At 41.0% G+C, this 13,676-nt stretch overlaps 1 protein-coding gene across 1 annotated transcript; it reads left to right on the plus strand.

Annotated features, from left to right (window-relative positions):
- The first annotated feature begins 1,078 nt into the window (after positions 1 to 1,078).
- On the plus strand, positions 1,079 to 10,960 carry tmem125a (transmembrane protein 125a). Its single transcript, XM_080472624.1, has 2 exons — positions 1,079 to 1,964; positions 9,062 to 10,960. Exon 2 carries the CDS (start codon positions 9,445 to 9,447, stop codon positions 10,141 to 10,143), a length of 699 nt encoding a protein of 232 aa, XP_080328750.1. The 5' UTR covers positions 1,079 to 1,964; positions 9,062 to 9,444; the 3' UTR covers positions 10,144 to 10,960.
- The last annotated feature ends 2,716 nt before the right edge of the window (positions 10,961 to 13,676 follow it).

A 13,676-nucleotide genomic window follows, 5' to 3' on the forward strand; every position in this document is an offset into this window, starting at 1 on the left:
TTGAAAAAAACTATAAGTAGTATAGTACGTGTTCTCTTTTTGTGGAAATCAAAATATTTTCAACATAGCCTGAAGTGACAAATTAACCCAACAATCATTTCTACAGAGGGAAAAATAATCTTGAACACTTTGCAAATTCAACACATATGCACACAGAAAGGCCACCAAGCCAGGAATGGAGCCAGGGACGTCTTGCTGTTAGGGGACAGTGCTAAACAGTAGAAAGCCAATTCAACCTAAAAATGTTTACTGTCGTCTTTTGCCATTCTGATGGAATAATCACGGCATAATCACGAGTAAAAGTGTGTCTAACATGGAAATGATACGAGATGAGGGTCTCATCTGTGCAGTCCCTCCCTCATAAGTGGCTCATTTTGACTACACTTGTCAATCGGGATGAGAGTCCCTATTTTGTTTTCACACTCGAGGCATCTTTGAGTTTTGAAGAAAGTGATTTTTGTAGGGTTATGAGTTGAAAATCAGCACGATGGAGAGGAGCGAAAACACAAGTCGGGCCTAGAGATTACTGTACTGTATGTGTGCAGTTTTTGTGAAAAGTCTTTCTTTCTTGTTCTCTCTGTTTTAGGTTTCCCCATGTGATTCCGGACTGAGTGAGGACAGTGACACTGACTTGGCCATTGTCTCCTCTCCGTTTCCGGCAAAGTGTTGCTCCCCGAGAGCTGCGGCTGTCTATTGTGACTGGAGACGAACCAAAGATCCTGCTTGTCCGGATAAAGACCTATTCAACATTATTCCTCTTTTTCCAAGCCACATTTGTTCCAGTCTCAACAATCTACGTATCTTCTTACTCCATCTTCATCCTCCAACCACTCTGGTCCCATCCCCTCCACCAGCACCGCCTTCACCCTCGGTTTCTGCCCCGTTTGGAGTCCCAGATGACAGCCCCGAAACATCCGTTAGCCTCCCACTCCACCCGAGCCGTCTTTCCTCTCCCTTCAGCCCCCGCGGCGCTTGGCACCAACGGCCATCACATAGACAGATGGAGCCAACCCTGACCCCTCTCCTCGCCCGCGGGGACGCCAAGAGAATCAACGCCTGACGAGAGGAGAGGGGGTGGCTGTGTGCGAGAAGTGGGGGACAGAAACTGGAGAAGAAGGGTATTGCTTCGTCACTACAACAAGACATCGCCAGTCTCCCATGGACATCCCTTCGGCCCGACCCGAAGCGTTTGGATAAAAAAAAAAAAAAAAAAAAAAAAACATACACAGCAGGAAATTCGGCTCCAAGAGCAGAAAGACCTCATTTTTCTCCCATAAGTTGAGCCTGACATATTTTTACTCTCATCATTTGGCAGAGATTTCTTTTTTCTGTGTTTGTCAGTGTGGACTGTGTATATAGGAAAATATCTTTTGGAAGCAACAAGAAACTGCAATTGCCGAAGGATCGTCCACCCCGAAGTTCAAATACAAAACGTGCAATTTCCTGGCAAAATATTGCTTTTCTTTGCATTCACTTTAACACACAAAAAGGATATTTTTGTTTTCAATCTAACCAAACTGTGGGGGTTTTTTTTTAACTCCTGAATTAAGCAGAAGGGTTTCCCTGGCAGCACAACAGGAAATACATCTGGGACTTGATTCAGAGGTTCCTTTAGTGTGCATGTACACCTTTATCTGCTGGAGGCGGCAACGTCCCGCTTTACACCTTTGCTAACCACTCAGATATTGGGGCATTTGCACGTCCGTTCTCTAAAACATCCCCACTGAGTTGCTGCATTTTTTTTACACAAGAAGCGAGATTTCGCAGACTCCACTTTCCTTCAAAGTTGTTCCTGTCTTTTCGCCTGCTCTGCTGACCGGCATTCTGATTAGCATATAATGCCAGACAACCAATTTTAAAAGAACCACGCATCAACAATAAAATGAGGCACTAATGGCCAGTGAAATGAATTCAGCTGGCCAACATAACAGAGGGGGGAATACCGGAGTCCCAAAGCCTCCCAGGTAATTGGAGTGCAGTATACGGTTTTTTACTCTAAAGCTCAGCGCCTCTGGTGACCTTGCAGGCTGAAAACTTTGAGCGAGCGAGCAAGAGAGAGCGAGCGAGAGAGAGCGAGCGAGCGAGCGAGAGAGAGCGAGAGCGAGAGAGAGACGTTCTGTGTCCAAGGTTTACAATAATTTTTTATTATTATTATTGTACATTAGCATACCACAGAACATTTTGACTGCTCGTGTCAGACTGTCTTTAGTCACTTCAGTTTTTAACGTCAGTGACAGATTTATTATTTCAGTCACTTTAAAGTAAGCCGGTTAAGATTTTCTTCAGCTATTGTATTTTCAATTTAATTGTGAAAATGACGACAAGACAATATGTATATATTTTTTATCCTTGACTGAGAGGTTACAACAAAGTGTTAATGTACCGAGTGTTAAGAATAGAAGAGATTTTGCCTCGCTCCTTTTTGTATGGCCAATTATTCTAATCTATTCTACTCCATGAGTGATTATGTATTTTGTATGGTCTTGAGAAAATGTACCAGAGTTGGAGTCTCTAGTGAAGTACAGGTTGTTGCTAGCTATCTAAGTAACTTATTGAAGCTCGTGCTCCAACAGAGACGAGTCCTCGTGACGATCCTGGATTGACTGTCCTGGTGTCATAATCACAACAGAAGTTTAACTTAAACCTCATATTTCCTGTTGTTACATTAATCTTTTTTTGACGGCTGAAAATTTTGAAAGTTGTCTATACCCGACTGTTGGTTAAAAAAAAAAAAATTGCAAGAAAGAAAGAATAGTGTTACAGTTGAGTAATGGTGTGAACTCACCTAATAATGCACCCTTAATTTATACATTTTTTACAACTCACTCCCTGAATAAAAACATTTTTTTTTGAGTAGGAGAGAAACGAAGGGCATTCTCCAATGACGAATAAGGTGAAATTGCATTTATATGTACAAATTGAGTTCTTTTGAATGGATTTTATTCCATTTGTTTTTGTGATTTTATTGAATGACTTTGAAGCTAAAAGCCTCTAAATATAACGTACGTTTCTTGTGTGTCTTTTAGGATCGATTTGGCCTTAGTTGTTTTAGCTAACGTCTTAATGGGAGCTGGTTAAAGGCGACAATAATTTGGCAACTGATGTGACACAATCACATGCCTTCGCTCGCATTTAGTTCGTCTTTAAGGCAGATTTTAGTTTCATTTTTGCATTTAACATGTTTTGGGGGTTTTTCCCCCTTGTAAGCGTCTACCCCAGTGCACAGTACTTTGTCAATTTACAGTGGCCAAAGATTATCGGGTGATTTGTTATATTTCACTCCTTGGTTTTCAGACTGAACCATGCAGTTTCCCTTTGTGTGGAAATGATTACAGAGACACTATTTCACAGCAGACACATAACTTATCCAGTATCAAACACTGAAGGTAAATGAGACCTGAGTTATTGACTGAAATATCAATAATGTTAAAACTCTTCCTGGTTTCCTCGATCTTCCAACTTTGTTGCAGAAGTTAGGGTTGTCAGTCTGGATGATGAGGTGAAGATAATTATCAGTGATGGTCTTTGTGGAGTAATTTCGTTTCGTCTCGCAGCTGCAACTGCAGATCTATATTTCATAGACACGCCGAGTATTGTGGGCGTGCGAAAACTCACAGCTCTGGTGTGAAGATGCATTGTTAGATGTAACGTACTGAAGATTTTAGCGTTCAGGTGTAAACCGCTGAAATGTTTCTTTTCAGGGTGGAATACGCCTTTAGACTTTAGCCAGCAGCGCTCATGAAAATTTATTGCATTTCAGCCTCGGCGAGATGGGTGTAATAACATCTCGGTCACAACCTGTTTCAGACTATAGTTTGGTCTCAGATCACAGTTTTGATCTGACAGCGAGGTTTTCTTCATGATTATCAGCTCTCAGCTTAAATGGTCCAAACTCATATTGTGTAAAGGGGCCTTTAGGTGCTTCAGTACCCGATGAGGAGAGCACAGCTGCTCTTGGAAAAACAGATTCCTATGTTGTGTGAAGTGTTGGTACTTCTGTATCTGTTTTCCTTTGGCTGAAAGGAGGTCATTGGAGAGTGACGCAGTGAGTCAGTGCTTTTGTAGAGATATTTATGGGGCCAATATGACACGGCTGATACGGCGGCGTTTAGAGGTCATATAAGTGATAAAAGAGGAAAGGCAGACACACTCCAGCAGTCTGGTCTGTGGACATGTCTGTGGGGATCACAGTGTGAGAAATGCAACATGAAGTAAGATATACTCATGCCATTAAAGGTTCAATTTCACCTTATGATTGCTGCTGCATGCCACTGCCACCCTCATTCTCTATCACCTGCTTGTTTCCCTGCTTCTCATCTCTGGGAGCTGTTTATTGAAATTGAAACTAACCTCTCATAAACAAGTACTGAGTGAATCAAAGTGATGGTGTTCAAAACCTCAATAGGACTGAGCTTTGAATGTTTTGCCATCTTGACAACTCAACCTCCGACACTGAGAAGAAATAAAAAAAAGCGGACTACACAGACAACACACCTCAATTACGGTTCTATTTCTGTGGCCCTTCCCAGTACCACTGACACTCAAACCAGCTGGGATTAATTAGTGACTCAACAAACATGTGCACAACAAATTCACCTTCCTCTGAGTCTCTGAGTGTGAAATGTACACATGGATATAATGAATGGAAAAAACCCCAAACCATATTAAGTGACAAATGTTGTTTCAAAACCTTACCTTTTAATACTTATTTTTAGAAAATGAAAACACAGGCTATGCTTTGATGCCTTTCGGGCACATTGCGTACACTTATGATTATTTCCTACAGACTTTGACTAAGCTTAGCCATAATAATTTCTCATCCAATATCAAACTGAACAGAGCTTAACCTCACTAAACTAAGATAACCTTTAAACAAGTCTTCATCTCAACATATGTTGATTTTACTTATGTGGACCCAAATCTTCCCTCCACAGTAGTATGAGTCAACAGGTGTGGAATATTATTAATTCCATGTATGTTCACCAGCAATAGCCTGTGGTGGTGTTTCAGTCAGGGCCAGGAATATCAAAATACCCCGATTGTATGGGAAACACCACTTTACAATCAAAAACAGCACAAAATGCCAACAGCAGCGCCAATCTAATCCAGAGAAAGTAAAAGAAAAACAAAAAAAATAAATAAAAAACTCACCCATCACTTGTAGATGAAATCCATCCTGCGATCCTTTTTGATGAATCGCTCTGTGAGGCTGCTTAAACCACTGCTTTTCCATGTTCAGGAGCTTGTGCTGAAGAGTAAATATGGCCAGCAGAACAGCTTGTTGTGCTCCCAGCTAGCTGTCTCCCAGTCGTAGTGTTGGTAGCGTCCCGCTGTAAAATGCTGCACAAAGCCTTTGGTCTTCCTCTATTCACAACTTCCAAATTCTTCTGCAAACGGGCGCCGAGAAAAGGCACCAGAAGCAGGTCTACTATCCTATCATTCGATCTTGCTGTTAAATTAGCCGCCATCACCTCCAGAATAGCAGATAATAACAGTGCGTCATCACGCACCTGCCCCTGGGCCAATCAGTGAAGCTCATTTCAATGACGACACCAAGACCCGCACGAGAAACTCCGCTTGCCCAAGGGCGTTCCGTCAATAACACATCAAAATTTGATTGGCTGATGATACTGTCATTCAACATTTTAACCCAATAGCAGCATCCAGCTTCGACCAGAGGTTAGCAATGCACTTCCTGCTATCCGCCCCAGCAGAGGAAAGGAGCTGTGATGCGTTTATAGGACATAGGAGATTTGAGCTCCACAAAATATAACCATTTATTGTCTGGATAAAGTTGCATGCTGAACAAGCAGCCTAATTGATTCCAGACTCAGATTTTAGAATCACTTTTTAATTATAAAAAAAAGCAAAATAATTTTTGACCCTGAGTGCACAACACTGTTCAGCAGTCTTACGTCATGCATTAGTTCTCACTTTAAGCTTAGTCAAACCCTAAACTTGGTCACCACGGAGCGTTTATAGCGGAGGGAATGACTTCCTTCTTTACAACTTTTGTAATGAATACACTTACAGTTTTGCACTGAAGCTTACTTTATTATCTTAGTTGATTTCCATTAGAGTTACAAATGTACATTTTCTGTCTGAACTTGTGATTTCTTTTCAAAATTTAAAAAAAAGGGAAAAATAAATCTAAAATCATGATGGGAAAAATCCTTCACCTGTCCCCCAGATGCCCACAGCACAGTTAAGAAACTACTGGTCTAACCTTACTTAATATTAATCCTTGACTTTTAGAAAATATAAATTGTGCTTCTATATTTCAGACATATCCTTAATGTGAGCATCTAAACAGTTTTAGGGAGCTACAATATAGGTCAAATACAACACGACACACATGTATGTTCACGGTTTCCCAGTACATTGCACTGGCTCACACTCATTACCTGCAGACTCAAGTCTAACTAATACTTAACCCCTATCTAAACCATAACCAAACCTTAATCTGAAATTGTGTGTTTTTCTCATGAGAACCTGATTCGTGTCTTCACAAAGATGACAAGTCCTTTTAACGTGTGAATGGGAACATGTTTTGGTTCCCCGAAATGAAAAATCAATAACATATTCATGGGCACACACACACACAAACAGGCACACACATTTGCGTACAAATACAGTATGTGAAAAGCCTCCAGAACAGCGTGTCGCCAATAAACACCCTCTTCCTGTAATTACCTTACTCTTCACACCTTGCGCATGCATCTCATATCTCATCTTGTCACGGTGTCACTGCTCGCCTCACTACCTGTCTACGCTAACAAGTAATGTGATCTTGCATTTAGTTTGTAGGTTTTTTTTCTAAAAACATCAGAAAAAGTGTGATCTGATTGTCTCTTCTTTTTTTTTTTTTACTCAGTTCCTGCATTTCAAACAGTTTAGAAAGGTTCGATAAGTCAAAAAAAAGAAGAAGAAAAGAACAGGCTCTCAAGACCGTCAATGAGATCATGTTATGCTTACTCAGACTGACATGCCTTTTCATTTTTCTGAGTAGTGTTTGTGTTAGTAAAATCTATGACCGGTGAGGACAAACTGTAATTCCTGCCAGCTTGTGTTCGGGGCGGCGTGGGCTCGTACCGCGCACTGCTGACTTGATAGAAATAAAGCAGCTGACAGGTTTTTAAAGACAAGCTGTCGACAGCCATAACCTTGAGGTTGTTTGTGTGCGTGCGTGCGTGCGCGAGTGTGCACCTGTGAGCACGCATGAGTGCTGTATATGTTTACATGATTGTGTTATCAGTTCGTGGTGAGGTTACAAACTACAGTGCATAGATTGAATATGCTGAGGCGGGGAAACACCAGAGGAAGAGAGGTGCAGCATAATACGGGACACATAATGAGGCTTTACCTGACATGTCGGAAAACATGTAACAGTAACATCCACACCGTATACACACTCAGGGAAAAAAGTATTATCATCCGGATTTCAACGCCTTTGGTGTGTGTGCGTGTGCTTGGAAGGATAAAAAGAAAATTTACATTTGTACATTAGCTGTTTGATTTTGTGCTTGTTTGCATAGATGGGAATTGTTTATTCTATCGACGGCCGAAGCTTCTTTTATGCAGCTTCCTCTGTAGTGGCAACTCATTACCATAGTGATAACGAGAGATAGAAAAGGTTGCGAGTGTCAGCACACCAAGTTGTTCTTGTTGGGGTTTTTTTAGGCATAGACGAAAACAACAGAGGTTTAGAGAAACTGTTTCTGAGCAGAGGGGAGTGTGTGTGTGTGTGTGTGTGTGTGTGTGTGTGTGTGTGTGTGTGTGTGTGTGTGTGTGTGTGTGTGTGTGTGTGTGTGTGTGTGTGTGTGTGTGTGTGTGTGTGTGTGTGTGTGTGTGTGTGTGTGTGTGTGTGTACCTTTGACTGGATTTGTTTCCATCACAACACAAAGGTTGTACAAAAGTTGTTCAGGATTTTAAAGAATAACTTGACGCTAAGTTGAATAATGTTTTACTGACCTCATTTAGATTACAAATCAAGCAGATATTAAAACTTCCTTGTTTGCTCAGAGTCTTATGGTGTGTTCGGAGTCAACCCTGTTGGTCCATTTGTGAAAGTTTGAACGCTGCCTTCTAACGTCTGGTACGCCCCAAACTAGAAAAAAAAAATAATACTTTGTTTGAAAAGCAAGTTACAGTCCACATTCAAACAAATTCTGGAGTGGTTTGATCAAAGTTCGATTGAAGAGCTCTTTAAGAAGCAAACGTGGGATGTGACAGGCTCCAGAATCCCTCCAGCTTATTGGAACTGAGCTGCACAATGACGGAATCCCTGCCTCTGTCTTAAAGTCGTGACACACTCTACAAACTATTGTGGGGCTAGTTTTACCAGCTAAAAACTCACCAATAGTCCAACGTGCAGTCCGATATTGTTTTTAATTCATGTATTGTGGTCCGACGTGGAAAATGCTAGTGTGAGCTCCAAGCATAACTAATGAGCGTGGAAACCTTCTTCTTCTTCTTGAAGTTCAGTTTGGGTGTGATAGTCACGTCACGGTGGTTACACTACCTCAGAGACTTTGTGAAACGTGCTATTTGACTTGGTGTCTGTACATATTTTGTGTAAAAACAGTTAAAACTAGCAGAGTCATGTTCCAGATTAGGATAGATATCCACATAGCTGCATATGTATTCCAAGTGTAAACACTTTACACAGTGAATCATGGGTTATTTAACATTTACCCAAAACAAAAAACAAAAAAAAAGAGAATTTGACAGGGAATTACGACAACTGTTGGATGTGTAACAAGAAATAAACAACAATAAGCCCAATAGACACAAGTTTAAAAAAATGCAAGCGTTATTTCATTGTTTCTTTAAAATCTTATCTTAAAACGGGTTCAGATTTTACTCCTCATGTGTAACTTGATGTAAGTGAACTCACCAGGACATAACTGAAACAAGACAACTTTTGACGTCGCGCTGCAGTGGCGGTGAGGAATGACGGCTGGGCCCGGTTCTGTGCTGTCATTTATTGTCGAGTTGAGAACAGACTCGGTGTACTAGTCTGTCACTTCACTGCTGAATATATGTCTGCTTTATCTTCCAGGTGACTGCTCCCACATTACGAACCCAGCTGAAAATCCTGCGACTGCTTGGATTCTCCGCTTTGAATGTTGATGCAGTGACAGTTTGGATCCATCTCTCGATCCAGTCATTGTGAGCTATAAGAATTTCATCCACACCGGAGACTCAGTGGGACCTTTGTCAACAAGCCAGAGCAGATAAAACTACAGCACATTGATCTCAGAAGATTTATTCTATCTGTACATTTACCACCAACTTTAGACTCATTTGAACGTTTCAGGATTACGTGTCCATCAAATCCCCAATAATTTGACAGACTTGTAGTTCTCACCGGGGTCATCAAGTGGATTTGTTGGCCTCCGCAGTGGTGGCATCCTTATTCAGCAGGCTGAAAGGAGCCGCAGGATGCCGGAGCTGGACAACTTCCCCCCGCTGAGGGGAACCCGAGGCCCTGAAGTGGGTCACAATGGTCAAGCAGACCCGGCTCGGATTCAGAACAACATCCTGGAGGAGCAGGTGGAGCTGTGGTGGTTCAGAGATCCAGGGAAGTCTCTGCTCTGCTACTGTGTCGCCGTGCTCCTCATCCTGGGCTGCGGACTGGGCGGCGTTGGACTTCTTTCCACCACCACCAGTGTCTCGAGCGAATGGCGCCTGGGCGCAGGGACGGCTCTGTGCCTGCTGGCTTTGGGGGTCCTGCTCAAACAGCTGCTCAGCTCAGCCGTGCAGGACATGAATTGCGTGCGAAGTCGAAGGCGAATTGACATGCTAAAGAGTGGCGGTTTGTCTGACCTTCTGGTGGTTTTGATCACCGGGCTGTCGCTGTTGATTTGTGGCGGGGTACTACTTCATCTGGCCTTGGCTAACCACATGCCGAAGCCCGGACAAGCACTTAATGACATGTACATCTCTGGTGTGGTTTTGCTGGCGGGAGGCGGGGCTGCAGTCGTGGGTGTTGTGATATACACTATTGTGGTGGTCCTTCTCGAGAGGACAAGGCATGGACGGAGGCTTGTGGATCGGGTTTTGAGCATATTCACAATTTCAGGACACATTGACCGGCAGGCTCGCAGAGAGACTACCTCCAGTCTGGCCAATCTTTTATGAGATGGAACCACAGGAAGGCTGCGTATTGCCGGCCAATGCTTGACTACATTAGAACAGGAAAAGAAGTACATATACGTAACAGTCACACCTTACATGCTTCAGCTTTGCTGATTAGACAGTGTATAAAAGCAAATGAGGTGATTTCTTTTTATAATCTGCCTGGTGATTAGTAAATTCTTGAAAACTCAGCCATAAAGTAAGAATCTACAACCTAAAGATTAACACTGAAGAAATTGTTACATGTTCATTATGAAGCTTGCAGTGTCCAAAATCATGTTTTTCTTACCCCATTTACATTGTACAAATGCCAAACATTTGACGGCGATTTAGTTGAAGTAGTTTTATATTTAGGCCAACAACATAAAAGCACGATGAGTTTAAAAAAAACATAAAAATAAATAAACAGAAATGATAAGCACATATTTTATCTATTAACTTCATTAGATTACAACTTAAATACTGTGGTTGTAGCAAAGCCTATGAATGAACTTTGAGCTCTTCTCTGCATTCTTTGCTTAAAGTAAACTGAACATAAGGACTGTAATCCTACAACAGACCAAATCTGTCTTAAAACGGTTCATCTTATTTGGACTGCAGCACATCCAAGATAATGTATCTTACATCTGTTATTTACGTCTCTGATCTCTCTTGTCAAAGTGACCTTGGACCACACATCTGACTGCTTCCTGCTCAACGATTGTAAACTGCTGCGGAAAGAACCAGCTGAATAGTTCAGATGGGAAAGACACACAATGACAGGGATTGATCGATGGGACCGCATAAATGTAAAAAAAAAAAAAAAAAAATCATTTTTAAAGCATCTCTGTGTTTCATGTCACCCAAAACTGTCCATGTTTACATGAAAACATCACATACAGCTGATGAGTGACTGCCTGCCTGGTAACAGGTTCAGTGAAGCTAAATCAAACTTCGTTCCCTGGATTAATATTCATTTACAATAATTAATGCAGTGCAAATAAAGTGTTTGTGTCAGATTGTTGAAACTTTGCTGTAATATCTGCAATATTACGTGACAAGACAGCATGAATGTTAGTGATTTATATCACTGCACATCAGAATGTATGGATATGATTTGTGAGGTTTTTTTGTGCATCAACACAGTATTGTCTTAACTTGGCAGTCTTTGTTTTTCCTTCAACTTGTTTTACTCTTGTGGATGACGCAAGAGCTTTGACTTTTTTCCTGTGTCATGTCAGAAAACCTTCAAGTGGGTTACAGTCATTAAGAATGACCCCCAGTCTTTGATTAAATCCTTTTTCTTTTTTTTTTTTTTTGCCTGTTTCTCAATTTATTGGGACTATTAAAAAAATATAAGGGAAGATAACTGTGAGGACAGTCAAGTTTTCTTCTTCCAAGATGAACAAGGCACAAGAGAACTGTCAAGTCGACCACAAGGTAAACATTACATGCAAACGATGTTTTGTTTGTGGCTAATGCTTTTCTTAATGGGTTGGCAAAAAGACAGTCATCGGCACAGTGACTCTGAAATGGTTCCTATTCCATCCAGTGAAAGGTCTGAAAAATTTAAATGGAAATGTATGGAAATGTAAAATATATATATATATATATATATTCTGCTTTCTTTCTGCTAAAATCTTGGCTTAGGGAATAATATTACTGTAGGAATGTGCAGCTAAGTGCCTCAAGCAGAAGCAAAATGGTCACTTTTACAATCAAAAGTATTTACAAGGAAAATGATATGCTCTTGTTATTCATACACCAATTCCCTCCTTTAATAATATAACATGAAGAGATACGTCGTGCCTTTCAGGTCTTGAAACTTTGTGACAATGCTAACTTTTCAGGTCCAGAACATCTTTTTATTATTCTCTTGAATGAGAAATGGTTTCAAGTGTATGATAATGAACCAACTCCGTGATAACCTTTTTTATCTTTCTCCCGATTCTGGTTTGATGGAGGAATACATTTGGAAGTGATACTTGGAGCTTTTGCACTTTGAATGTTAGATTAATTTTTGGCTCAAATTAGAGGTCAAAATCATTTCTCACAAAGCAGAGAAGAAAATCTGTCAAATTAAATCCATTACATCAACATAGCTGGCCATTGAATTTCAATGCACTTATCTAAGTTTGAACACGCTGTCGATACGCTAAATCATTTTTCACTAAATTGGGTGAATCCAGTCTGCTGCATTTGTTTCTGAATGTGTTCAAGTATTCAAGTTCTTGAGGCACTACAGGAGTTTGCTTCAAAAATGTATTTCTGAAATGATTAAGGTTCAAAGAGCTGGAGTGACAAATTAATTTCATTTGTGTTGGTGAAATGTTTTCAGAGCCTTTGAGAGCCATTTCTCAAATCGACTTACAGAGGAACCTCGGGAAAAGCGATGCATTGTGTTTCATTTGTGTGTGTGTGTATGTAAGCCAGCCTCGCCTCTTATCTGTCCCCACATGCACAGGCTATTGCCTGGAGACAAAGGGGGTCACACAGTTAACTATTGTTGGCCTGATGATGGACAGCAAAGTGAAGGCACAATGCACAAGGCGGTGATCTGTAGGGGCTGGTATAGGCTTGCACCGCTTTCTCAAGACAGGACCAAATATATGGCTCTTACTGTATTGTTACAATGCATGCATGCAAAAAAAGAAGAATTATGCAATCGTAATTTACACAATCCTGTATTTGACCTATAGTACTTAGTTGCAGTGGCAGTTGTGTATTCAAAGCCTCACTGAGGAGAGACTGCTGTGTGGGAGGAGAGAAGTCAAGGCTTTTCTGTCAGACCAAGCACAGGATATTTCAAAACAAAGAACAGAAACCAGACAAAATTTGCTCTCCTGTCAAAATGGATTTAGAATGTACTCAGAGCGCCTCCGCTGCTGTGCACCTCATCCTGTTGTAGTTTCAATTATAAATGAATCAAATTAACAAACGCTCTTGTCCCTCTATTGGCTCTCGGTGTGCCCACAAAGACAAAACATGTTTGAAATGGAAACAATGAAAAACTGAAGTCCCTCCTTTTCATTGTCAGTGTTTGCTGTGACGTTCGCAGGTGCTTTCTATTTCCTTTGATCAACCTCGAGTAAAATTAGATTCGACTGATGAAGGCTGGAACAGGATATCTTCGTGTTAAACTGTGCGCTATGTCAGAAACATAGTCCCCCCAAAAACCCAACAACTCACTGTACATCAGCATTGTGCAAGTTCATGTGAAAAGCAATACTGCAACACGACTAATTTGATTATATGAAGCCAAGTACATAATGCAAAGCCAATCCTCGAGTCTACCCCGGTCCATTTTTTTGCAAACGTGAGAAATTGGTTGAGAGCTGTCTCCTGCTAAAATTTATAACATAATATATAACATGTTGTCTTCCCTGTGTAATACATGTGCTTTAATTACATGTTACTAGTTCATTTCTGCTTTTGCAGCAGTTGCGTTTTGCCAAAAGTGTTTGAATCTTTCAAGAACTACAAACATCCAGATTGTAAAGCAACGTCCTAACTGATGCAACTTCAGCTGAACTGAGTGAGTGAATCAGTCAAGATAA

Source organism: Lipophrys pholis, assembly GCF_963383615.2.
Source record: "Lipophrys pholis genome assembly, chromosome: 10".
NCBI lineage: Eukaryota > Metazoa > Chordata > Actinopteri > Blenniiformes > Blenniidae > Lipophrys > Lipophrys pholis.

Coding starts and splice junctions, on each gene's coding strand:
- tmem125a (XM_080472624.1), top strand. CDS start 9,445: ATGCCGGAGCTGGACAACTTCCCCCCGCTGAGGGGAACCCGAGGCCCT.